The sequence below is a fragment of the Sus scrofa genome, chromosome 11 (genome assembly GCF_000003025.6).
Source record: "Sus scrofa isolate TJ Tabasco breed Duroc chromosome 11, Sscrofa11.1, whole genome shotgun sequence".
Taxonomy (NCBI): domain Eukaryota; kingdom Metazoa; phylum Chordata; class Mammalia; order Artiodactyla; family Suidae; genus Sus; species Sus scrofa.
Window position 1 is genome coordinate 79112238 of NC_010453.5, and position 26888 is coordinate 79139125.

A 26888-nucleotide genomic window follows, 5' to 3' on the forward strand; every position below is an offset into this window, starting at 1 on the left:
AGCCAGGCTTCTCCACTGCGGTGTACTGTTTTCCCCTTTCTACGCTGTATTCTCCAAAGCAAGTTGCTAAGTCCAGCCCGCCTGCACTTAGAGAAGGGGTTTAAGCTCCATCCCCTGAGGAGAGGAGAGGCAGAATAGCTGCACATACGGGAATTCTCCTGTAATGAAATTTCATCTCTTCTCCCATTTATTTATTTATCCAGCTTAGACTCATGTATACACATATTCTAAGTTATAACTCTATACTAATTTTTTTTTTTTTGGAGGGGGGTTTGTCTTTTTGTCTTTTCCAGGGCCACTCCTTGTGGCATATGGAGGTTCCCAGGCTAGGGGTTGAATCAGAGCTGTTGCCACCGGCCTTTGCCAGAGCCACAGCAATGCAGGATCCGAGCCGCGTCTGCGACCTACACCACAACTCATGGCAATGCCGGGTCCCTAACCCACTGAGCAAGGCCAAGGGTCAAACCCGCAACGGCATGGTTCCTAGTCAGATTCGTTAACCACTGCGCCACGACGGGAACTCCAACTCTATACTAATGTTTATTTTGTAGCTTCAATTGTTTCAGCTTTGGCTCCTTTGTCCCTGTGACACGACCCCATCCATTTGTTTTTTTCTTCTGCATTTTTTCCTTTATTTTGGTAAAATATATGTAACATAAACTGGAGACTTGAGTTAATAATGCATCTCTCTTGGTAACAGCTGTACAACATCAGATCAAGATAGGGCTTTGCGGGCAGGGGCAACTCTGCCTCAGTTCCAATCTCTGTAAACCTTAATGCTCTGAGAAGGTGTGCACATGTGTGGATAGGCAGCCACTCAAACCATTTTCAAGTGTATAATTCAGTGGCATTTATTTCCAACTTTTTTTCATCATTCCAAACAGAAGTTTTGTGCTTACTAGAGCAGTAATTCTGCACTGGTCCCTTGCTCAGCCCCCAGGAACCTTTCATTTCTGTCACAGAGTTTGCCTGTTCTAGATAGTTCCATGTAAGTGGAATCATAACAATATTTGTTCTTTTGTGAAAGGTTTATTTTGTTTAGCATAGTGTTTTCAAGATTAATATATGTTGTAGCTTTGTATCAGATCATCATTCCTTTTGATGGCTGACTACCATTCCATTATATTTGTGTTTACCACATTTACCCGTTGATGGGCACTTGGCTTGTTTTCACTTGTTGGTGTGAACAGGGGCATATAATTATCTCAGTCTCTGTTTTTAGTTATATACCTGGGAGTGGAAATGCTGGAGCATATAATACTGTGCTTGACTTTTTGAGGAGCTGGAGAACTTTATTGATGGTGGCTGCACTGCACCTTTCACCTTCCCACCAGCAGTGGACGAAGAGTCTAGTTTCTCTGCATCCTCACCATTGCTTTTTCTTGTGTGTGTGTGTGTGTGTTTTAATTTTTTAAATTTAAAAATTTTTTTACTACAGCCATCATAGTAGGTGGAAGTGGATCTTTTCCTGTGCTTATTGGCCATTTGTATATCTTCTTTGGATAAATGTCTGTTCAAATCCTTTGCCTATTTTTTTTATTGTTTTCTTTGTGAGGTTTTTTTTTTTTTCCTTAACCTACTGAGTAAGGCCAGGGATTGAACCTGCATCCTCAGAGACACACCATCAGGGTCTTAACCCATGGAGCCACAACAGGAACTCCCACAAAAGTTTTTAATTAATTAATTTATTATTTTTGTGTGTGTGCGTGTCTTTTTGCCTGTTCTAGGGCCACACCCTCGGAACGTGGAGGTTCCCAGGCTAGGGGCTGAATCGGAGCTGTAGCTGCCAGCCTTCGCCACAGCCACAGCAACGTGGGATCTGAGCCGCATCTGCAACTTACACCACAGCTCATGGCAACGCCGGATCCTTAACCCACTGAGCAAGGCCAGGGATTGAACCCGTGTTCTCATGGTTCCTAGTTGGATTCGTTAGCCACTGAGCCACGACAGGAACTCCAAAAATTTTTAATTTAATGAAATCCAATTGTCTATTTTTTCTTTTGTCTTTGACTTTTATAGGCTGTGCTTTTGGTGTCATATTTAAGAAACTCTAAATCCAAGGAAACTTTCTTTAAATCAGAAGCTCTTTCTAAATCAGAGTTTTGCTTATGTTTTCTGAGATTTTACAGTTTTGGATCTAAAATTTATGTCCTTGGTCTATTTTGAGTTAATTTTTTCTTAAATGTGAAAGTTAAAGGCATGTGGATGTTCAGTTTTCCCAGCACCATTTCTTGAAGAGACACTCCTTTTCATGTTGAGTTGTCGGGTGGCATCCATGTTGAATTGATGATAAATATGAGGGTTTATTTCTGGTATTTGAATTCTCTTTTGTTGGTCCATATGTGTATCCTTAAACTAGTATTACACTGTTTTGGTAACTGTAGGGTTTTGTTTGTTTTTGTCTTTTTAGGGTCCCATCCATGGTATATGGAAGTTCCCAGGCTAGGGGTCGAATTGGACCTGCAGCTGCCGGTCTACACCACAGCCACTGCAATGCCAGTTTTGTGAGCCACACCTGCGACCTCACCACAGCTCATGGCAGCACCAGTTCCTTACTTAACCTACTGAGCGAGGCCAGAGATTGAACCCATGTCCTCATGGATACTAGTCAGGTTCATTTCCACCGAGCCACCATGGGAACTCCTGGTAACTGTAGTTTTATGGTAAGTTTTGAAATTGGGAACTGTGAGTCCTCCAACTTTGTTCTTTTTCAGGCTTATTTTGCCTGTCGTGGATCCCTTGAATTTCCATATGAACTTTAGAATTTTTATTTCCATTTATGGAAAGTAAAAAAGCCATTGAGATTTTGATAGAAATTTCTTTGAATTTGTCTGTCTTCTTAATATCATGTCAAATCCATAAACACAAGATGTCTTTTCATTTATTTGTTTTTAATGTCTTTCAGCAGTATTTTGTAGTTTTCATTACATAGGTCTTTCACATCCTTTGTTAAATTTATTCCTAAATGGTTTTTTTTGATACTATTCTAAATGGAATTATTTTCTTAGTTTCCTTTTTGGATTGTCATTCCTAGTGCATAGAAATACAACTGATTTGTATTTGTTGACTTTGTATCCTAAATGTATTTATTAGCTTTAAAGTTTTGTGTGTATGTATTCTTTAGAATTTTCTGCATAATAGGGATCATGTCATCTGCAAATAGAGATAGTTTTACTTCTTCCTTTCCAATTTAGATTCCCTTTATTTCTTTTCCTTGCATAACTGCTCTAGCTAGAATTTCAGGGTGACCTGCAGGAGACTCTCCAAGATCAGCAGCAGGCTCCTATCGAGTTATTGCCTCTGTGCTGGGCCCTGAGGCGTGTGAGGGTTTTGTGTGCTTCCTTTAGGAATGAAGGCTCTATTTCCTACAGCCCTCTGGCTCCCCCAAAAGTAAGTCTCACTGGCCTTCAAAGCCAAGTGCTTTGGGGCCTTGTCTTCCTGATGCAGGATCCCTGGGCTGGGGAACCCCACGCGGGGCTTAGCCTCTCCTTCCTTAGGGAGAACCTCTGCAACAAAATTATTCTCAAGTTTGTGAGTTGGCCCCCCCCCCAGGGGGTGGGGTATGGGACTTCGCTATATCACAAGTCCGCCTCTCATCGCCATCTTGTGGTTCATCCTTTATGTCTTTAGTTGTGGAAGATCTTTTCTGATAGGTTCTGATGTTTTTCATTGACGATTCTGCCAAAACTTGTGATTCTGGTGTGCTCGTGATAGGAGGTGAGCTCAGGAACTTCCTGCTCCATCATCTGGCTAATCCAGGAATTTCTTAACGCTGAGCCACCTCTCCGGAGCCACCTTGCAGGCCTTAGCACTGACTGTTGACAGTAGTACTTTAAGACATACAAGACAAAGCTTCAAGACATTAAGCTGTTTTTCACATCAACAGTTTAATACCAATGTTTAGTCTTCAGAGAGTGCCAAAAAAGGTAATGTATAATTGTAATGTATACTACTACCCAGTTCTCTAGTATCTCATAATGATGCCTAGTTTCCTAAAAAGTCAGCCACCTTGCTAACTTCAGAGTGACTGTGCTGTCATCATGATCGCCAGTTGCTGTAAGCCATTGTCATCCCTCAATTAGAGTGCTCTGGAGTAAAAAGTAACTTCCTGGGACAAGCATTTACCCAGGACCACATTCAAGGGTTCAGTTAAGCAAAAGCAAAGTTACTTACTGTATTCACTGATATTTAGAGATTATGTAATTCTGCTTTGTTTTAGATGTAGTTCTGTGTATATTTTAAAGCCTGCTGGGTAATGTGTAGGAAGCAAGATTTTCTTTGTGCTATACTTTTTTCATATAAAACCATAAGCGGCTTTACAAGTATATTTCACTATGTCATGAAATTTGAATTATAAAACCTTATAATTTCATCAGGAGTTCCTGCTGTGGCACAGCAGGTTAAGGATTCGGTGTTGTCTCCATGGCAGCATGCATTCGATCTCCAGCCCGTCACCGTGGGTTAGAAGGATCTGGTATTGTCCCAGCTGTGGCATAGGTCACAGCTTTGGCTCAGATTTAAGCCCTGGCCCAGGAACTTCCATATGCTGTGGCTGCAGGCCCCCCCCAATAATAATTTCATCAGACAAACCTGAATTCTAAACTTTTGTCATTTTTGTGAAACATTTACAGAAATTTAATTGTAATAACAGAAAGTAAAGGATCAGGGGTCTCTAAAAATTGACAGTGGTAGCAGTTACAGTGGGAAGAGCAAAAATTTCACCATTTTGCTTGGTAAATTTACAAGAAATAACGCATCCAGCAAACACGCAAGTGCCTATAGGTGCGGATCCAGAGTGGGCTGGGACACAACATTTACTGTGTTGAACAAAGACACAGTTCCTGCTTGAGTGACATCACAGTTCTGGGTTGTAGGGACTGTTCTTTGAGTGTTGAGTGTAAAGTAGTACATGGTAGATGGAGGTGAGCTCAAGTTTCTAGGGAATTTCAAATGAAGCCACCTTGGCTGGGGCAGTTCAGTTTGGCTGAGAGGTCTGTAGGAAGGTGGGCAGGGCATTTGAGGCAGAGGCCACAGCATAAGCCATAGCCTTACAGTAGTGGGGGCAGAATCTGAGTACAAGAAGTATCACAGGGCACTGCACACAATGGGGCCTAATGAGAAGCTGAGGACTGGAGCTCTTTTCTCTATTTTGATAACTTTGGTGGGTTTTAACTTAGTAATTGATTCCATTGAAACTTCAAGTAGATGTGAGATATAAGTTAGAATCCTTGGAGTTCCCGACATGGCGCAGCGGAAATAATCCAGCTAGGAGCCATGAGGTTGCAGGTTCGATCCCTGGCCTTGCTCAGTGCATTAAAGATCTCTTGTTGCCATGAGCTGTGGTGTAGGTGGAAGATGCCGCTCTGATCTGGCATTGCTGTGGCTGTGGCGTAGGCCGGCAGCTGTAGCTCGGACTAGACCCCTAGCCTGGAATCTCCGTATACCACGGTTGCGGCCCTAAAAAGCAAAAAAAAAAAAAAAAAAAAAAAAGAAGAAGAAAAAAGAACCCTTTTTATTATTTCAATCTAGAAACATCACTAAAGAGCCAAAATTAGATATTGAATTAGATGATTTAATTTGGATATTTAGAAATTAGGGAACATCTGCAAATAGATTAAGAGCAGGTTTGTTTTTTTTTAAAAGATATTCCAAATATATGCTCCCCGCTTAAAGACTGCTGAAACATTCAAATTTTTAAAATGAATTGTTTCCACATTTCCCACCATCAGCCCCTTCTGCCCCTACCTCCTACTCTCAGGATGTAATAAGTGATATTTTGTCTGGCAACCATATTTTCCTTTTGTCATGATAAGGGCTTCTGATCAGCATAACTGGGCTTCCAATACTGAGCTGATTGGAGCTAGAAAGGAAACTATGGAGCTAGTATGTGCAACTTGCTCATAGATGTTTTCCTAACGGGATTCCTTTAGACTTGATGAATTTTTGAAAACAGCTCCTGGCGCTTTGTGGGGTTTTAGTGAACTCAGTTTGGAAGTTGGAACTGCTTTTTCAGCCTTTTAGTCCATTTAAAATGACACATTTCAAGTGTGTTCGTAAGTAGTGAACAGTTCAGGGATAAAGTACTGGATTGACTTAAACATGGATTTAAGCACGTCTATGTAATTCTCAGGAATGTTGAGCCAAATGGCCAGCTTTTCTCCGTGGGAAACACATTCAGCCCTACAGGGCCCCCTGAAAGGCTCCCGCTTGAAAACAAGTGCTCCGGCCTGGAATTTCCCGCTGACCCGCTCATGGGCGAGGTCTCTGACCCCTTGTTCGCCCCTAGACCCTCCTAAGTCGGGCTCACGACCGGCGCAGCGGGCTTGGCCACGCGCTGACCGCTCTCCAGGGGCCGCCCCCACGGGTCCAGGGCCTGCCCGCTCACGATTAGGGGTCCCGGCCAGACGCACGCCCAGGAGTCGCACCTCGCCCCCGCCAGCCCATGGACCCAGCGGACCCGGCGGCTATTGTCGTACTGGGCGGAGGGCAGGGCGAGGGAGGCAGACCTGAGCCCGTTCTGACCTGGGTAGGGGGGCGTGCGGCTTCAGAACGGCTCGGGCTGGGTGGGGGCGGCCCAATTCTCGCGAGGTTTCGGCCCGGAGGCGAGGCAGCAGCGGCGGCTCTGTGACGGGTGCGGGATGCGCTCCGAAAAGGAGGGCGGCGAAGGCCCCAGGGTGGCCGTTGTTGCGCGGGGCCCGAGCGGGAGGGAGAAGGCTTTGCCTGCGGAAATCCAAATCTGCCAGGAATCTCTGCGGCGAGAGCTCGAGACGCCACTGGCCCCGTCCTCCGGTAGTGGGGGAAACGGAGGCAAACCTCGCGAGGAAAAGAGAACGGTTTTGAGCAAGGTGCGCGAGATGTGGGGACGGGGCGGTGCCTGCAAACCTCGCGAGAAGAGGTCGGGCCTGAGCAGTTGGGGGCGATGGGCGGGGCCAAGGATGAGAAAGCTCTGCGTTCGAGCGAGGCCGCGAGCGCTTCAGCACCGCGGTCAGCGACCTGACCCCAGCTGCCCCAGCAGCGCCGCGGCGCTGGAGCGGAATGAACTTCGGAATCGGGTTTTCAACGCGCTTTGACGCTATCTTTTCTGCGTCGGGAGGAAGCAAAGTCTGTTCAATCTCTGTTCCCGTTGGGGCTGCATAGGGTCGGGTCTGGTCCAGGGGAGTCGGCGGGGCTGGGAGAGCAGAGCCGGGCAGCTTGGTGGCTCTGGAGAGTGGACGCGGTGGACCTTGCAGGCAGGAGGCGGAAGGTGTCCACGCAGGTGGGGTTCTCTCGGCGGCAAGAAAGATGCACCAGTGTTTTGCTGCTGCTGGTCCAACCTTCTAGCAGGGAGAGTGGAGGACGGCTGCTTTTTTTTTTTTTTTTAATTCAACCCGGGCACCTGCCAACAGTTGTGTAGCTTTAAAGAAATGATTTCATGAAAAAGGGTTGCTATGCTCAACCTTTTCTGACCTCATGGATCTCTTATTCAGCCCTCCTTATCTTTTGACAGCCATATTCTCTATGCATATATTTCTTACCTTACCTAAAACGCGCGTTTCTGCTGGACCTGTGGGTTAGGTTTTACTCTGAGCATAAACACGGGTGACCAAGTTTTCAGGTAATTGAAGTCAATAACAGCACTAATGAATAACCCAGCCGGCGTTTCTCCCCCAGGTGGTTGTCCGGCGGCTCCCTCCCAGCCTCACCAGGGAGCAGTTGGAAGAGCAGCTCCAGCCCCTGCCCGCACACGATTACTTTGAGTTCTTTACTGCTGATCTCAGGTGAGATTTTACGAACATTAAGAAACTGAGGGGTGGGGGAGGAGTTCCCATCATGGTACAGCAGAAACGAATCCGACTAGGAACCGTGAGGTTGTGGGTTGGATCCCTGGCCTCTATCAGTGGATTAAGGATTTGGATCTGGCGTTGCGGTGAGCTGTGGTTTAGGTTGCAGACGCGGTCTGTGTTGCTTTGGGTGTGGCTTAGGCTGGCAGCTACAGCTCTGATTTGACCCCTAGCCTGGGACTCTCCATATGCTGCGAGTGAGGCCCTAAAAGGAAAAAAAGAGAGAGAGAGAAAAGGCTCTCAGAGGCATTGCCATCCGATGGTAAAGTAATATAGTTATTAGGAGTTCCCGTCGTGGCTCAGTAGTTAATGAATCCGACTAGGAACCATGAGGTTTCGGGTTCGATTCCTGGCCTTGCTCAGTGGGTTAGGGACCTGGCCTTGCTGTGAGCTGTGGTGTAGGTCGCAGACGCGGCTTGGATTCCACGTTGCTATGGCAAAGGCCAGCAGCTACAGCTCTGATTAGACCCCTAGCCTGGGAACCTCCATATGCCACAGGAGTGGCCCTAGAAAAGGCAAACACACACACACACAAAAGACCCCCAAAAAAGTAATATAGTTATTAGAGGCCATCTGTTTCCTTCTTCTTTCCGTCATGTACCCCTAAATCAGTGCAGATCTTTTATTTCTGCAAGTTTTTAGGCAGATCATTAAATTTCCCTAAAATAGATTTGAATATCTCTATAGCACCAGGATAGTCTAAAAAGAAAAGTGGTCTAACAATATATTACTTATTTTTTGAGTATCGCTAAACCTTACTTCATACAGCCTTTTAAAGTAAATTGTGTCGATATAACAAAAGTGAATAAATAATAGATGTGTAACCTAACGCATTTTCACACGTGAATATGCCCATGTAGTTAACACCAGATAAAGAAACAAAATATTCAGACTCCTAGTGCTCTCTTCCATCATTCCCATCCCCATCCCCAACTCACCCCCTCCAAGTTCTGCCTTTCTCAGTTCCCTGTTACAGCTTGGTAGGAACAAGTTTCTGACAACACTAACACTTCGAAGCCTCCTTTTTATTATCACAGAGAAAGCAGACCTTAAATTATCTCTGTAACAGGTGACAGTTCAGCTAGAATTTAGAGATTTTCACCGTGTGATTTTTAGTGATGTTCACATTTTATTATTATTTTTGTCTTCAGTATCATGAGGTCTTACTATGGTAGCCATATTAACTTTATGGTAGCCATATAAACCCAACATAAAGATGATCTTTCTTCTTCCCTTCCTTCCTTTCTTTCTTTCTCTTTTTATGGCCACCCCTGTGGCATATGGAAGTTCCCAGGCTAGGGGTCTAATTGGAGCTGCAGCTGTAGGCCTGTGCCACAGCAGCACAAGATCTGAGCTGCATTTTTGACTTACACCTCAGCTTGTGGCAACACCAGTTCCTTAACCCCCTGAGCAAGGCCATGGGTTGAAATCGCATCCTCACAGAGATTATGTCAGGTTCTTAACCTGCTGAGCCACAATGGGAACCCCAAAGATGATTTTTCAAATGACTAAAGTTTAGGAAGACTAGTGCAGTTATAGGTGGTCAGGCACTGGACTCAAATTGGAATCCCAGTCCCACCTTTTAACTCACCTCACCCTCTGCAAATACGTAACTTCACTGAGCCTCAGTGTTCTCATCTGTAAATTGAGGTTAAAATTCTTGCCTGTGAAGGATGTTGGTAGCTGTGCAATAGGGGAGGAAGGCTTGGTTATTTTGTGGACCCAATGCCATGTGCTCTTAAGATACCTAAATGCGTTCTCTAAATCAGCAAAGGATCTTTTGTTTGTTGTATCCAAAAAAGAAAAGACAAAATTAAAAGAAGTCTTGGCGTTCTCGCTGTGGTGCATCAAGTTAAGGATTTGGTGTTGTCTCTGTGGTGGCGAGGGTTCAGTTCTCAGCCCAGCACAGTGGGTTGAGGACCAGGCATTGCCTGAGCTGTGGCATAGGTCCCAGCTGCAGCTCATATTCAGTCCTTGGCCCGGGAACTTCCATATGCCACAGGTGTGGCCCCCCCAAAATAGTCTTAAGTTTTTTACTAACCATGTGAATTGTTATCTCTTCTTTCAGTCTTTATCCTCATCTCTACTCAAGAGCATACATTAATTTCAGAAATCCTGATGACATCCTTCTTTTTAGAGATCGTTTTGATGGATATATCTTCATTGACAGTAAAGGTTGGGTCATTGGCTTTTTAAACTTTTTATTATAATAAATTTATAAGTGTATCAGTTAAGTTTTGCTGGATGTTTGTGAGCTTTAATTAAGAAGTTCTTAGACTCTAATAAGTTATAAATTTTTGACTATGGGAGTTCTCTTGTGGTGCAGCAAGTTAAGGATCTGGCATTGTCACTGAAGCAGCTTGGGTCCCTGCTGTGGCTCGGGTTTGATCCCTGGCCTGGGAACTTCCATATGCCATGGGTGCAGCGGGGGAAAAGAAGTGATTAACTTACTGTGATCATGTGTTTATGTTAAAAATTAAAATTATATATGAACCAAAGACTTCTAGCAGTTCTTTTGATCTAGCAGACAACCTATTGATGTATTATCATCAAAGAGTGAGGTTTTTTCATATGAGTTTTCTAGGTAAGTGAATTATTATTTTATCCTAGTACTATGTGCTAGGCATTGTGGATGCAGCATTGAAAATGAATCAGAATTGTCCCATCTGAAGCCTTGCTCTCCTCCTGGTTCTTGACTTTATCCTGGGTAGTTGAGGGTAGCACAAAAGTGTCTTCCAGATAAATGAAAGTTAAAATCTCATGGTCATCTGACAAACATAAAAGTGATTACTCAGTGGGTTTAGTACCAAGGTGGAAGTATTCCATCTCTTGATTAAGATTCTCTTACTGGGAGTTCCTGCCGTGGTGCGGTGGAAACGAATCCAACTAGGAACCATGAGGTCATGGGTTCAATCCCTAGCCTTGCTCAGTGGGTTAAGGATCCAGCATTGCTGTGAACTTTGGTGTAGGTTGTAGACATGGCTTGGATCTGTGGCTGTGGTGTAGGCCAGTGGCTGTAGCTCCGATTAGACCCCTAGCCTGGGAATCTCTGTATGCCATGGGTGCGGCAAAAAAAAAAAAAAAAAAAAAAAAAAAAAAAGATTCTCTTGCTGAACATTGTTCCATATGTTTGTTCTTGACACCACCCCCCCCAGCCCCATGTAAAAACAAAATCATTTTTAAGTGACTTTCTAAATTTTTCTGTTTGGAGCACATCTTACCTGAATATTTGTGCATTCTTTGAAGCCCTCTCTCTTAGTTGAGTGTCTCTTCTAAGCAATGTAATTACCTTGAAATTATACAGCAAATAGTTAATTTTTTAAAATTTAAAAATTTAAGATGTTGGCGTTCCCATCATGGCTCAGTGGTTAATGAATCCGACTAGGAACCATGAGGTTGCGGGTTTGATCTCTGGCCTTGCTCAGTGGGTTAAGGATCTGGCGTTGCCTTGAGCTGTGGTGTAGGTTGCAGATGCGGCTCAGATTCCACGTTGCTGTGGCTCTGGCATAGGCTGGCAGTTGCAGCTCCGATTAGACCCCTAGCCTGGGAACCTCCATATGCTGCAGAAGCGGCCCAAGAAATGGCAAAAAGACAAAAAAAAAAAAATTAAGATGTTACTATGAAACCTGTTTAAAGGTATTCCAAGATAAACTCTTTGGTGAGGAAATGATAAGGTTTATTGAGATATAAGTTACATATGGTAAAAATTCCCATTTTAAGGTATGCAGTTTGATGAATTTTTAATGTATTCAGTCACATAACCACTACTACAACATGAGGAATTGTTTTATTTAGTAAATAATTGCTCATCCTTTGTTTAAATCTGGAGTTCAATGTGCCAAGATTACTGCTATTTGAAAGTGTAATTAAATTATAGTTTAAATAGTAATATTGTCAATGCTATCACACTTAAGTAAACCAGAGGATTGTCTTAAAATGAGTACAGTAGAATTTCAGAATGGCTTTTGTAATTTGTTTCCTGTTAAAGGCCTAGAATATCCTGCAGTGGTAGAATTTGCTCCATTCCAGAAGATAGCCAAAAAGAAGCTAAAGAAAAAAGATACCAAAACTGGAAGCATTGAAGATGGTCAGTCCTTTTTCAAATGCTGGCTTGTGAAACTGCCAGATTAAACACATTGATCAAATATAACTCCTCTCCTGCATATAGGGAGGAGTATATTTCTTTCCTTCTGTTTTAATTTACAGATCCAGAATATAAGAAGTTTTTAGAGACTTACTGTGTGGAGGAGGAGAAAGCTAGTGCCAATCCTGAAACTCTTTTGGGAGATGTAGAGGCAAAGACAAGAGAACTTATTGGTCTGTTTTGCTCATTTTTCTCTTTACTTCATTGAGACACGTATTTATAGAGTACATATTCCTTTTCATTATTATTGTAAAATACTGACACATGTGACAGGCTTGGCAGAAATGTAAACTATTTCTCAGTTTTGATAAAAGAATGACAAGATGGCAAATTGGGAAAATATTTCTGGCATCTGCTGATGGAGAATGCCTGAGTTTTCAATTACATTCATTTTGTTTCAAAGTTATAATGCTTCTGAATGAATAGTCGCAGACATGGCTAAGATCCCACGTTGCTGTGGCTGTGGTGTAGGCTGGTGGCCATAGCTCCAATTCAACCCCTAGCCTGGAAATCTCTTCCATATGCTGTGGGTGCGGCCCTAAAATAGCCAAAAAAAAAAAAAAGTGAAAATATTCATAACATTTGGGAAGCTTATTGTATTCATTTTGCTTTTTTGCTACTCTACCGTTTTTGTGAGTGGTGTATGCACCTCCCTTAGGGTCAGGAATTAAATGCCTTGTGTGTGTCGGATTGTCAGTGCTGCCAAACTGCTTGACTGTAGTGATGGAGAAAGAATTCTTGCAAGTACAGGGTATGCTTGTGTAGGTTTTAAAATAATTCTTCCCCTCATTATTTAAAATATTAAATTGAAAGCAAGTACTTAAAAAAGGAAATCTTATTTTAGAGTTGATTACTACATCGCAATTTTTGTATTTTAGCCAGAAGAACCACACCTCTTTTGGAATATATTAAAAATAGAAAGTTAGAAAAGCAGGTAGGTCTGGCCTTTTACTGATGAGTAGCCCTCCTGTTTCTGTCATGCCCACGCAGACAGTTTATACACATACTTTCCACACCTTTAGAGAATTCGAGAAGAAAAGCGAGAAGAACGGAGGAGGAGGGAGTTGGAAAAGAAACGCTTACGGGAAGAAGAGAAAAGACGACGCCGGGAAGAGGAGAGATGTAAGAAGAAAGCTTCAGAAAAGCAAAAGAAAACTGCTGAGAAAGAAGTAAGGGTGAAGGTAATTTTGAGGACACTTTTCACTTTTTGTTTTTAAATACCTACCTTTTAGGTATTTAGCTTTTTAGAACTTTAAGAACATTTTCAGTTAGTGTCGTCTTTTACTATTCTAGTTCTTTTTCTCTGTGCTACAGCAGGGGTTCTCGAACTGTGTTCCATGAGTTTCCTTGGGCATGCTGTGTTGGGGAGGACCACGTGGGTGGAAGACCCATGTCCTGTTGTGACAGGAGCACTTCACCCAGAGGAGCCCACGTTTAAATGTCATAGATTGGGCTCTGCTTATATTTGCCTCTGAGGGAAGATTTCCTGACTAAAAACTACGTATTTGAAACCCACTGGTTTTGGATATACTGGCCTTTCTCTATGAATGCTAACTCTTAGAAGTGGGTTGTCTCATTTATTTGGGGTAGCAGCAGTGGTTTCTGTTATCTCTTGCCCCAATTTTTCCTTTGACTGATGCATTCACTTAGGAGGGTCATTTAATGCATGAAAGGAATTATTTCTTTCTTTTTTTTTTTTTTTTTGCATTTTAGGGCTGCACCTGCATGTGGAGGTTCCCAGGGCAGGGGTCTAATCAGAGCTGCAGCCTCTGGCCTGCACCACAGCCACAGCAACACCAGATCTGAGCCCTGTCTGCAGCCTACACCACAGCTCACAGCAACGCCAGATCCTCAACCCACTGAGCGAGGCCAGGGATCGAACCGGCAACATCATGGTTCCTAGTCGGGTTCATTTCCACTGCACCACAACAGGAACTCTGAAATAATCACTCTTACCACAGTGTTGTAAGCCTTTTAGACGTTTTTCTCTGTATGTGAATCAGCACATACATAGAAATCAGATCATTCTTTGTAACATTCTTTTATACATTAATATTCTTTTCATTACATCAGCTATTCTAAAGCATTTTTCATGAGTACAAAACATTTATTTGACTGAATGTTCCCTGGTGTATTTAACCAAAAACCTGTTCATCGGACCTTTATGATACGTTTTTTGCTATTCGAACATTTGGGCTCAATATTGGTGTATATTTTAAGTTATTTATTACATACATTCCTTTATAATATACTCTTAAAGTGATATTTTACCAGCATTTTAATTTCTCAGCTTCTCAAGAAACCAGAAAAGGGAGAAGAGCCAGGCGCTGAGAACCCTAAGGAAAGAGGAGAAGAGATTGACTTTGGAGGTGGGAGCCGAGAACCAGGTCCCAGCTGTGCAGGCGTGACACCCAGGCCCTCAGAGAGTTCACTGGAGGAACTCCCAGAACCGTGAGCTCTGCTCGTTTCTCTGGCCCCCTTCAGCATCCAAGGTTGCCATTGAGTGGTTGCATGTCCTTTGTCAGTATGAGTTCTTGCGTTTCATAATATACTTGGAATTCAGATTTTTGCTGGAATGTGCTTGTCCACATTTTTGTTTCTCTGTGGTCAGTGGTTGGCTGACAGTGAACCGTTCACCATCAGTGCTCAAGGCTGCCTCCAGACAGGAAATACTCTGGGACTGTCCCCTTTTCTCCCCCCTCCTGCCCCCTCTCGGGTCCCTGTATTTGCATTCCCTGTCTTCACCATCTTCTTCCCAGTCTCTTTTCCTTGGTGATGTTCATCAGTTTGTGATTTTCCTCCGTGTCTTGAGATGTTATGCCCGTTTGATCTTCCAGACCTCCTTCAGTTTATCTGCAGAATTGTAAAGAGGAGAGCCCGGCTTTTGAGGGGCTAGAACTCATTGGCAGTAGAGTCCCAGGTGCCATCATTCTGTTGTTGGGGTGGTTAACCCTCTGGTCCCACAGGATTTGCCCAGCAGCTGGAGATGCTGGTGCCTGCTGGCCCTTTCTGGGCGGCGGGGTGGGGGGTGGGGGTCCTCTTCCTGCTCATGAGAAGAGCTTGAGCAGTGTGCTCTGGGGACAAGACTTAGAGCAGTCTATAAGCAAGGACCCCTCGCTGCTGCCCCTGTGTCCCAGTCAAGGGTCACTGACCCAGAGCTCCTAGCCATGTGCTGCATCTGGATCCTTGTGGAGTCCTGGACCCTTCTGCTCATAGGGTGGCTGAAAGTGGATTGGAGTTTGGAGGGGAGATGGCAAGGTCGTGGGATTAGGCTGCTGTTTGCCCAGAATCATAGTAACCTGAACAGCTTCTTACTGCCTTCCTTGCACAGAGTTCTGATAACTTTTTTTCTTCTTTGGGGAGTTCTGGTTTTTCGGTTTGTTTATAAAATTAATTTATGCATGACTACCAAATCTGTGATCTTTTAGCACTCTAGTTTATGTTACAGTCACTTCTGGTGTTATTGCTTATAGCAGAGCGGTGTCTTTGTCATGTTTCTCGCATGAATTTGTGCTTATAGATCTTTTTGTTCCCATCAACCTGCTGCATTTGTGTGCAGGGAGCCAGAGGCAGTATGTGAGGCTCGTGGAGAGAAGGACTATAAGAAGCAGAGGAGCTAAGCGGCCACTTGTTTGCTTCCTATTCATTTATCAGTTTGATATGTACATGCATTAATTTTCAGTTAATTTTTTAAAAGATGTTTATTTTTTCCATCATAGTTTATTTCTACAGCATAGCAAAGTGACCCAGTCCCCCCCCCACATACATATATACGTATACACACATATATATACACACATTCCTTTTCTCACATTATCCTCCATCGTGCTCCATCATAAGTGGCTAGATATAGTTCCCTGTGCTATACAGCAGGATCTCATTGCTTATGCACTCCAAATGCAATAGTTTTCATCTATTAACCCCAGATTCCCAGTCCATCCCACTCTCTCCCTTGGCAACTGCAAGTCTGTTCTCCAAGTCCATGAGTTTCTTTTCTGTGGAAAGATTCATTTGTGCTGTCTATTAGATTCCAGACATAAGTGATATCATATGGTATTTGTCTTTCTCGTCTGACTTACTTCACTTAGTATGAGAGTCTGTAGTTCTATCCATGTTGCTGCAAATGGCATTATTTTGGTCTTTTTTATGGCTGAGTAGTATTCCACTGTGTATATGTACCACATCTTCTTAATCCATTTATCTGTCAATGGACATGTAGGTTGTTTCCATGTCTTGACTATTGTGAATAGTGCTGCAGTGAGCATATGGGTGCATGCGCCTTTTTCAAGGAAAGTTTTGTCTGGATATATGCCCAGGAGTGAGATTTCTTTTTTTTTTTTTTTTTTTTTTTTTTTTTTTTTTTTTTTTTTTTTGTCTTTTGTTGTTGTTGTTGCTATTTCTTGGGCCGCTCCCGCGGCATATGGAGGTTCCCAGGCTAGGGGTTGAATCAGAGCTGTAGCCACCGGCCTACGCCAGAGCCACAGCAACACGGGATCCGAGCCGCGTCTGCAACCTACACCACAGCTCACGGCAACGCTGGATCGTTAACCCACTGAGCAAGGGCAGGGACCGAACCCGCAACCTCATGGTTCCTAGTCGGATTCGTTAACCACTGTGCCACGACGGGAACTCCAGGAGTGAGATTTCTGGGTCATATGGTAGTTCTATATTTAGTTTTCTGAGGTGCCGCCGTACTGTTTCCATAGTGGTTGTACCAATTTACATTCCCACCAACAGTGCAGGAGGGTCCCCTTTTCTCCACACCCTCTCCAGCATTTGTTATTTGTTGACTTGTTAATGATGGCCATTCAATTTTCAGTTAATTTTAGCTCTGCTTGGAGCAGAAACAGCTGAAAACACCAGCTTTGTGTCCTGATGGATGAGCATCAGGGCCATAAGGAAAGTCCCTTGACCACTTCTAGTCTTATTACTTCATCTGTAAAAAAGGGGAGGATTGTATTTACTGAGAATTATAAAATTATGTATATATGGTGCCTTAGCATAGTGCCTGTTACACTATGAGGGCCACTCAACTATAGCAATAAATACTGTCACTGTTATTGTTTATCCATCTTTTCAAATTGAATACCTGCAGACTTGGCACTTGAGTGATAAGCAAGCTTACATATTCCCTTGCCTGTTTTTGAACTTCTTGTCTGGCAAGGAAGACAGGTAGTTGACACGCAGTTTACCTAGGGTTACTGATAATCTGTGTTGACTCACAGGTCACAAAATGACAGTGATAAAGAGCAAAGGGACATGGAGAGAAGATGCCAAGAAAAAGAACTGGAAGCAGAGAGACACTACTTGGATGAAAACAGAAGGCACAGAGCTCACTCTGGGTTGGACAAGTTTTCAGGAAGAAGTGAGGAGGAGCCGAGATGGGGCAGAGGATTCACCCCAGACAGAGGCAAGAGAGGGAGCCAGGATGGGCGTGTCCCTGTGGAGGCGGCAGAGAGACCAGGAAGGGAGAGGAGTGACGACGGACTGGCGCCCAGGAGGGAGCGCTTGGGAAACAAGGTTCTGTCATTTGTTTTTGTCTGCTAAAAGTATAAACTGGAGTTCTGGTAGTTCTGGAGTTGTACAGCTGTTTTTCCAGACAGAAATTCTTTATTAACCAAGAGTCTCAAGTTGTCTTGAGGTCAGAGACTGCACACACTGTCGGAGGAGTTACCCGGGGGTCCCACCTTGCCTTGGGCATTCTCTGCCCTGCACAGTCTGTATGTGCAGAGCAGTTAATCTTGTCCAGTGAGAGGGCACCAAGTCCTGAAATGACACCAACGTCATCTTCCTCAGAGAATCAAATTTTTTTTTTTCATTATAGCTGGTTTACAGGGTTTTGTCAGTTTTCTGCTGTACAGCATGGTGACCCAGTTACACATACAACTATACAATCTTTTTTCTCACATTTATGCTCCATCATAGGTGACCAGACATAGTTCCCAGTGCTATACAGCAGGATTTCATTGCCTGTCCATTCCAAAGGCAGTGGTCTGCATCTGTTAACCCCAAATTCCCAATCCATCCCACTCTCTTCCCTTCCCCCTTGCCAAACACAAGTCTGTTCTCCAAGTCCGTGATTTTCTTTTCTGTGGAAAGGTTCATTTGTGCTGTATATTAGATTCCAGATGTAAGTGATATCATATGGTATTTATCTTTCTCTTTCTGACTTCACTCAGTATGAGAGTCTCTAGTTCCATCTATGTTGCTGCAAATAGCATTGTTTTATTCTTTTTTATGGCTGAGTAGTATTCTATTGTGTATGTGTACTACATCTCCCTAATCCAATCAATTTTTAATTTCCTTTATCAATGTTTTATAGTTCTCAGTGTATAAGTCTTTCACCTCCTTGGTCAAGTTTATTCCTGGGTATTTAATTTTTTTGACACAATTTTAAGTGAGATGATTTTTTTTTACTTTCTCTTTCTGATGTTTTTTAGTTTTAGGAGATGCAACAGATTTCTATATATTAATCTTGTATCCTGCCATCTTGCTGAATTCATTTATTAGTTCTAATAGTTTTTTGTGTGGAAGTCTTAGGTTTTTCCATACAAATTATCATGTCATCTACAAATAATGACAGTTTTACTTCTTCCTTTCTAATGTAGATACCTTTTATTTCTTTTTCTTGTCTGATTGCTATGGCTAGGACTTCCAGTACTGTGTTGCATAGACATGGTGAGAGTGGACATCTTTGTCTTGTTCCTGAATTTAGCAGGAAAGTTTTCAGCTTTCCACAATTGATTATTATGTTAGCTGTGGGTTTGTCATAAATGGCTTTTATTATGTTGAGATATACCCTCTATACCCACTTTGACAAGTTTTTATCATGAATTTTGTCAAATGCTTTTGCTGCATCTGCTGAGATAATCATGTGGTTTTTTGTCTTTCCTTTTGTTAATGTTGTGTATCACATTGATTTTGCATATGTTGAACCATCCTTGTTACCCTGGAATGAATCCAGCTTGATTATGATGTATGATCCTTTTTATGTATTGTTGGATTTGATATGCTAATATTTTTAGGATTTTTGCATATATATTTATCAGAAATATTGTGCTATAATTTTTTTTTGGTAGTGTCTTTGTCTGGTTTTGGTATCAGGGTGATGGTGGATTCATAGAATGAATTTGGGAGAGTTCCCTCCTCCTCAACTTTTTGGAAGAGTTTGAGAAGTTTAGGTGTAGGTTCTTTGAATGTGTGATAGAATTCCCCACTGACACTGGACAGTCCTGGACTTTTGTTTGCAGGGAGGGTTTTTTGGCTGCGTTTTTTTGTTTGTTTGTTTTGTTTTGCTTTTTAGGGTTGCACCCACAGCATATGGAAGTTCCCAGGCTAGGGGTCGAATTAGAGCTACAGTTACCGGCCTATGCCACAGCCACAGCCACATGGTATCTGAGCCATGTCTCTGCGACCTACACCACAGTTAACAGCAGCATTGGATCCTTAACCCACTGAGTGAGGCCAGGGATCAAACCCACATCTCATAGGTACTAGTTGGGTTTGTAACCTGCTGAGCCACAATGGGAGCTCCCTCTCTTTGTCTTTCTTTATGACCTTTGTTTCAAAGTCTATTTTATCTGAATATTGCTATCCCTGCTTTCTTGTCATTTCCATTTGCATGAAATATCTTTTTTCCATCCCCTCACTTTCAGTCTATATGTGTCTTTCACCCTGAAGTGAGTCTCTTGTAGGCAGCACATTGTAGGTTCTTATTTTTTTAATCCAAATCTGCCACTCTGACTTGATCAGAGCATTTATTCCATTGACAGTTAAAGGAGTTATTGACAAGCATGTACTTACTGTAATTTTAATCCTTGTTTTTCAGGTTGGTTTTTTTTGGGAAGGGGTAGTTATTTGCTCATTTCTTCTTTTTGGTTTTCCTTTTGTGGTTTGATGATTTTCTTTTGTGGTGTGCTTGAGTTTCTTTCTTTTTGGTTTTTGTGAATCTATTGTATATTTTTTATCTGTGATTACCTTGGACTTCAAGTATGTTCAAGTATCTTAACCCATAACTGTATCTGCTTTTTTTAAACTGATAGTTATTCAAGTTTGAACACAATTTTAAATATCTACATTTTTATACTTCTGTCTCCCCTACACTTTGTGATTTTGATGTTCTATTTTACATTTTCATTCCTTTTCCTGTTATAGTTATAATCACTTTTACAATTTTTTGGATTGTTTTTGATCAATGTATTAGTTCATTTAAATGATCTTCCATCATTTTATATTTGCCTTTCCTATTGTGATTTTCCCTTTCCTATAGATCTTTGCCTATTTTCTACTCAGAGAAGATCCTACAATATTTCTTTCAGGGTAGGTTTAATATTGCTGGATTCTTTTAGTTTTTGCTTCACTGAGAAATTCTTTCTCTCTCCTTCTATTCTAAATGATAATCTTACTGTGCAGAGTATCCTAGTTCCAGGTTTTTCTCTTTCAGGGCTTTGAATATGTCATGCCATACCCTTCTGGCCTGCACAGTTTCTGAAGAGTAATCAGCTTTTATCCTTATGGAGTTCCCTTTTAACTAGCTCTTTTTCTTTTTTTTTTCTTTTTGTTTTTATTTTTTGTCTTTTATCTATTTAGGGCCACACCCACGGCATATGGAGGTTCCCAGGCTCGGGGTCTAATTGGAGCTGTTGCTGCCGACCTACACCAGAGCCACAGCAACACTGGATCCGAGCTGCATCTGCAACCTGCACCACAGCTCATGGCAATGCTGGATCCTTAACCCACTGAGCAAGGCCAGGGATCAAACCTGCAACCTCAAGGTTCTTAGATTCATTTCTTCTGAGCCACGATGGGAACTCCTAGCTCTCTTTCTGTTGCTATTTTTAGAATCCTCTTTCACTTTTGCCATTTTAATTATGATGTATCTTGGTATAGGTCTGGGTTTGGGTTTATCTTGTTTGGGACCCTCTGTGCTTCCTGTACCTAGATATCTTTCCTTTCGGTTTGGGAAATTTTCAGCCATAATTTCTTCATGTGCATTTTCAATCTTCTTCTCTCTCTCTGTCTCTCTTTCTGCAGTCCCTACCATGTGTAGGCTGGCAGGTTTTATATTATCCCATAGGTCTCATGTGTTGCTTTTGGTTTTTTGTTTGTTTGTTTGTTTAATTTGTTTTTCTGCTCACTGTTCTGATTGTGTGATTTCCATTATTCTATCTTCCTGATCACTTATTCATTCTTCTGTGTCACTTAGTCTGCATTTGTTGCTTCTAGATTGATTCTAGATTTATCTTAGCAATTGTAGTATTTTTTTATTTATAGTTTCTAGTTCCTTGTTATAGTGATCTGCATTTTTATCAATGATATTTCTTGATTTGCCTAGCTTTCTTATCCCCTCCTTTTTGAACTTGGGGTCTAGTAGCCTGGTGAGCTCTGTTTCATTATTTGTTCTTTCAGAAGATTTCTCTTGTTCTTATGTTTGGGAGATTTTCCTCTACCTTTTTATTTTATTTAACTTTCTCTGTCTCTGTGATTTCAGGAGAAACAGTTGTCTAGTGTGGTCTTGAAGGTGTGTTTTTATGTGGGAGCATCCCTGGTTTTCCAGTGTTTATGCAGTGCTTTTCTGGGAGGGCTGGTTTTGGGATGGACACACAGCAGCCACACCTTTCCTCAGGGTGTGCTGGCCATTATCACAGAGCCTGTGCTGGATGTGGGGCTTCCTCTCTGCTCTGTGGCTGTGGTCGCCCTGTCAGGGACGGGGTCTGCTCCCTAGTTGCTGAAGTAGAAGCCCTGACGGTCAGGCTCCATCAGGCCTTATTGCCCTTGAATACATGCTCTGCCCCAAAGGAGAGGGCAAGGGGCCGCATCTTGTAGACCTTCTCCTCCTTACAGCACCCCCACCCAGGGCACAGGTTCTGACTCAATGCCTTTTTTCTGTGAGGCTGCAGTGATTATGAGGTGCCTTGGGTAGAATAGCTCCTTTCCTGTGAGGCTTGCTGGGCTATGACATGCTTCTGGATCTGTCTGTACACAGACATGACCCTGGGAAAGCAGAGCCAAGGTTCCGGCCCCAGACAGAGGCAGTATGTGAAGCCTGCTGCTGTCTACACAGGGATTCCGATCCTGCACCTGCCAAGCCCTTTCACACTCTTCTCTTGGGCCAGGCCCATGTTAAGGAACAGAACACTGATGACCTTGTGGGGGTGCCTGTGAGGCCTCCACACACAGCCTAGGAGTAGGTAAAGGTGGGTGGTGAGTTCTGCAGACACAGCAGGAGGACACTGTCCTTGGCTCCCAGATGGCCGATGGCTGTGCAGGCTAAGGCTGGTGCTCTTCCCATGGAGACAGACCCTCCCTCAGGGCTGGAAGCTGGTCAGTCGCTCCCTCCCTTCAGCTGCAGGGCTAGGTCCGGTAGAGCTGGTTGGCTTCCCCAAGGCTGGTCCTGCCTGCAGAGTCACTTGGTCCTTCTCTGGCTTCCCTCTCCTCATGCCCTGAAGCAATTTCCTTTTATTTCATGTACTTTATTCAGTAATTTTTTTATCCCACCACCTCTAAAGTTTAATATGGCGACTGATTCATATTTTCTGTAAAGGGGGCAGTTACCAACAAGATGCATAGAAATTGCCTATTACAAATGTTTGTGACTGCTCAGATCATAGCTCCAAGAAACCATCTCTCGGCGAGGCCATGCCTCATTTTGTTTCAGACTTTGCATCCACCCTGCTCGATGGGTTTGCATGTGTGTGTTTTCATCTCCCAGACAGGAGGGGTATATGCCGTTATTACCCTTTTTCCACAGAGTATTCTAGGTTTGAGCAGTAACATTTTCCCAAATACTGATTTTACTTTCTTTCAGGTTATTTTAAATATTAAGCATCTTCCTTTTCATGGCTTGTTGTTTTTCATCTCACAGTCCTGGTTTCTGAGATAGATGTGAAAAGGGCTGATATTTTAGCTGTAAGACTGACTTTCTTTAGATAGTTAGAACTTTCAGGACTTAGAAATAGAGCTGTTGCCTCTCCTGTGTTTCTGGCTGTTGGAAGAATGACATGCTCTCTGTCCTGGCAGGACCGGCTGGGCTCACAGCCGTATCAGCCCAGAACTTGCATCCGAACCCTCGAATGTGGTGGAAGACCCTCTGAGGGGGGCCGTGATGGCAGGAGGGGTGAGGAAGAAGACTCAGCAGGGGCTGCACCTAAAAAGAGTGAAGAGGCAGAGCCTGCCCATGAGCGCCTGGGGAATCCTGCCCGGCCTCCCGTGGAGTAGAGAGACATTCCAAAAATGCGTAAATTAGCCTGGAAGAAAGCCAGCAAGGTAAATTTACTCCTTCTAAATAAACAAGAAACCAGAACCATAAAGGTGGCATAGAAACATCTAGAAACTATTCTTAAGAAGTGATCTTTAAAAAATTAGAACAGAGTTTTCATTTTTACCATTTCTAACATAAACTAGTATATATAAATTAGCCAAAACAGAAAAAATATCTGCTTTAGAAAGCAGAAAAATGTGACCCAAACTGGAAGAAAACTGGTGTGGGATCAGTGTGAATTCTGAGGCACTTTAGACATGTTGTAGGAGTAACTTGGACTTTTGAATTTTGCACATCCACAGGCACATGATCTGTCGGTGTCCCTGTTTGACTGTGCTTTTTGTTGGGTTTTCTGGGCTGTAGTCTCTGGAGAGCAAGCTGCTCTCATTCCATTACAATCTCTGTAATTCACACACTGTCTGTGTAAGGATTCCCTGAGGTCTGTTGTGTGGCAGTCCCACTGTATAAAGCCCAGCAGCTTTAAAAGTTGCCCTTTTCGCAATATGGCCACTGAGTTCATGAAAGTAGTTTCAGTCTTTGGTGGACGTGCTTGTGGTTTATAACATAAATGGCGTTATTTTGAGAGAGGTAGGTATGGCATCGAGGGTTTTCTTTTTGCAGTGTGAAGCAGTTTTAAAATAATGTAGCTTTCACAACTGTGCATTTTATAGTACTTTTCCCCTTTGGTGAAATTTTTGAATGTTAATGATTTTGGCACTGTGCTTTGAACTGTTAATAAAGATTTTAGTTGCTATGAATTTGAACAGTTATGGTACTTTTTCTTTTTCTTTTTCTTTTTCGTCTTTTTAGGGCTGCGCCTGTGGCACATGGAGGCTCCCAGGCTAGGGGTCCAATCGGAGCTGTAGCTGCCAGCCTATGCCAGAGCCACAGCAACACGGGATCCGAGCCGCGTCTGCAACCTACACCACAGCTCACGGCAATGCTGGATCCTTAACCCACTGAGCGAGGCCAGGGATCAAACCTGCAACCTCATTGTTCCTAGTCGGATTCACTTCTGCTGCGCCATGACAGGAACTCTTATGGTACTTTTTCTGCATAGAATTTTATGTAATAAAATACTGCTTTTTAAAATGTAAATTGGGGAGTTCCCATCATGGCTCAGCAGAAATGAATCTGACTAGCATCCACGAGGATGCGGGTTTGATCCCTGGCCTCACTCAGTGGGTTAAGGATCCAGCATTGCCATGAGCTGAGGTGTAGGTCACAGACACAGCTTGGATCTGGTATTGCTCTGGCTGTGGTGTAGCCCAGCGGCTGCAGCTCCGAATCAACCCATAGCCTGGGAACCTCCAAATGCTGTGGGCGCGGGCCTTAAAAAAAAAAAAAAAAAAAAGACAAAAAAATAAATACATTCATTAATTAATTTAATTTAATATAGCTTTAGGAGTTCCTATTGTGGTGCAAGAGGATCAGTGCCATCTCTGTAGCCTCCATGATGCAGGTTTGATTCCCAGCCCGGTGCAGTGGGTTAAATGATCCAGCATTGCTACAACTGCAGTGTAGGAGGTCACAACTGCTGCTTGGATCTGATCCCTGGCCCAGGAACGCCTTATGCCATGTGGTGGCCAAAAAAGAAAATAAATAAAGTGTAGCTTTAATCATCTGAGTATTTTGTTGATTATGTCAATGTGTTTACCAAAAACTAAGATGTACTGTTTATTATTAAAAAAAAATAAACCCTCTATGACCGTTGGACATAGAGTCAGTTTCATGGCATTGCTCTTGAATCTGAGCTCCAAGAATTTGGGGTTGGGGTGGGGAGGAGAGCGGAGACCTTGCTGTGGATTCATTGAGGTTCAGGTGACCCTGCAGTGTCAACTCTAGCTGAAGAGGGATAGACCGTAAATACCTTAGACTTTGCAGCTGTATGGTCTCTGTCACAACTACTAAACCCTGCCATTCTACTGAGAAAGTAGCCTTATAATAAATGTACAGTGGTCAATGGGCAGGGCTGTGTTCCAATAAAACTTTGTACATTAGTGTTCATTTTCAAGATCTGGGGTTTAAAACAATGGTTGTCATACTTTTTGGTCTCAGGAACTCTTTACGCTCTTAAGAATTACTGACAACCCCAAAGAACTTTATCAGCTAGATTATATCTGTTGACTTTACTGTGTTAAAAATTAGGGCGTTCCCATCATGGCTCAGTGGTAACAAACCCAACTAGTATCCATGAGGACATAGGTTCAATCCCTGGCCTTGCTCGGTGGGTTAAGGATCCAGCATTACCGTGAGCGGCCATGTATGTTGCAGATGTAGCTTGGATCCCACGTTGATGTAGGCCAGCAGCTGCAGCTCCGATTCGACCCCTAGCCTGGGAACTTCTATATGCCATGGGTGCAGCCCTCAAAAGACCAAAAAGAAGAAAAAAAAAGTTTAAGGCACAAGAATACATACACTCGTGTTCCTTTTAGTTGTCACAGTACTAACATCTGAAAGACTCCACTCACGTGAGCTCACAGTAAAAAGGATGAGTAATGGCTAGTCTTAATGAGTAATTGCACTCAGGGAGAAACCAAGATGATGACATAGGGGGCTCCTGACCTTCCTCCCTCCCACGGACACACCAAATGAGCAGCTACACACAGAGCAAGTCCCTGAGAAAAATCCAGAAACTAGCTAAGTGGCTCTTTACTTTGGACAAATAAGAAAATACCCACAACTGAAATAGGTAGGAAAGTCTGAGACAACCTCTCACCCTAATCCCAAACTGGCACATCACCATACCATCAGAAGGGAACCCCCAACTCCCTGCTGCTTCCTGAAGAAAAGCTGGGGCTGCCGGCTACACCATAATTTATCTCTCCCCATCTGAGGGATGGCCTGATCATCTAGCTCTGAAAGCCCGTGGGGCTGGTGTCCATGAAACCTGGAAAACTATAGCAAACAGAGGAGAAGTTCTATAAAGGTGTGTGTGAGCTCTCTCTGCCACTGTTCCCCCAGGGCCTAGTTCAGAAGGATCAAGAAAAAACCTTCATCTAGTTTCTCCCTTGAGGAATTTGACTGCATACTCTCCCAGTTGCTACTTGAGGTTCCAGCTTGTAACAAGTCTGCAGGTGGAAGTGGACTGAGACATTGATGGATCTTGTACCTTCACTAAGAACAAAGACAGTGGCATGGACAAATACAAAGGTTTGAGAGGCAGCCAGGTACTCAGGCCAGGCTAATTGACAAGGTTCATCTCCTACATGAGAGTAGTCTGTCAAGACTGGGAGAGGTGGCTATTTTAGCTAATGCACAGAAACCAACACAGAGTCAAGGAAAATGAAGAAATAGAGGAATATGCTCCAAATAAAAGAACAAGATAAATGTATAGAAACTGATCTTAATGAAATGGAGATAAGTGATTTACCCAATAGAGTTCAAAATACTGGTCACAGAGGTACTCAGTAAGGTCTGGAGAACAAAGTATGTGTGAACAAAGTATGAATTTCAACAAAGATCCAGAAAAAATTAAAAAAAATACAAAATAGAAATGATAGAGCTGAATCATACAATAACCAAACTGAGAAATGCAACAGAGAGATTCAACAGCAGAGTAAACAAGTAGAGGGAAGGGTCAGAAAACTTGAAGGTAAGGCATTAGAATTCATCTAAACAGAAGAGCAAAAAGAAGAGTGAAGAAGAGTGAAGACAGCTTAAG

General features: G+C 43.0%; 1 protein-coding gene across 10 annotated transcripts; it reads left to right on the top strand.

Moving 5' to 3' along the window:
* On the top strand, window positions 5471–24846 carry UPF3A (UPF3 regulator of nonsense transcripts homolog A (yeast)). 10 transcript variants are annotated; one of them, XM_021065994.1, is made up of 11 exons: window positions 5475–6845; window positions 7651–7757; window positions 9889–9995; window positions 11809–11907; window positions 12027–12137; window positions 12843–12898; window positions 12987–13145; window positions 14255–14415; window positions 17190–17484; window positions 22984–23229; window positions 24624–24846. In XM_021065994.1, the coding sequence occupies exons 1-10, from the start codon at window positions 6639–6641 to the stop codon at window positions 23179–23181; spliced, it is 1500 nt and encodes a 499-aa protein (XP_020921653.1). In that variant the 5' UTR covers window positions 5475–6638; the 3' UTR covers window positions 23182–23229; window positions 24624–24846. The 10 variants fall into 10 exon arrangements, 8 of the variants coding, with proteins under 8 accessions (XP_020921659.1, XP_020921658.1, XP_020921654.1 ...); XM_021066000.1 differs by lacking the exon at window positions 17190–17484 and having other exon boundaries at window positions 5471–6845; XM_021065995.1 differs by lacking the exon at window positions 24624–24846 and having other exon boundaries at window positions 5473–6845; window positions 12987–13133; window positions 22984–23988.

Excerpts from the sequence above, each read along its gene's own strand:
- UPF3A (XM_021065994.1), top strand. The coding sequence starts at position 6,639 with ATGCGCTCCGAAAAGGAGGGCGGCGAAGGCCCCAGGGTGGCCGTTGTT. Across the intron at positions 12,899-12,986 it reads ATAGAAAGTTAGAAAAGCAG|AGAATTCGAGAAGAAAAGCG; the intron begins GTAGGTCTGGCC and ends CCACACCTTTAG. Across the intron at positions 14,416-17,189 it reads CTGGAGGAACTCCCAGAACC|GTCACAAAATGACAGTGATA; the intron begins GTGAGCTCTGCT and ends GTTGACTCACAG.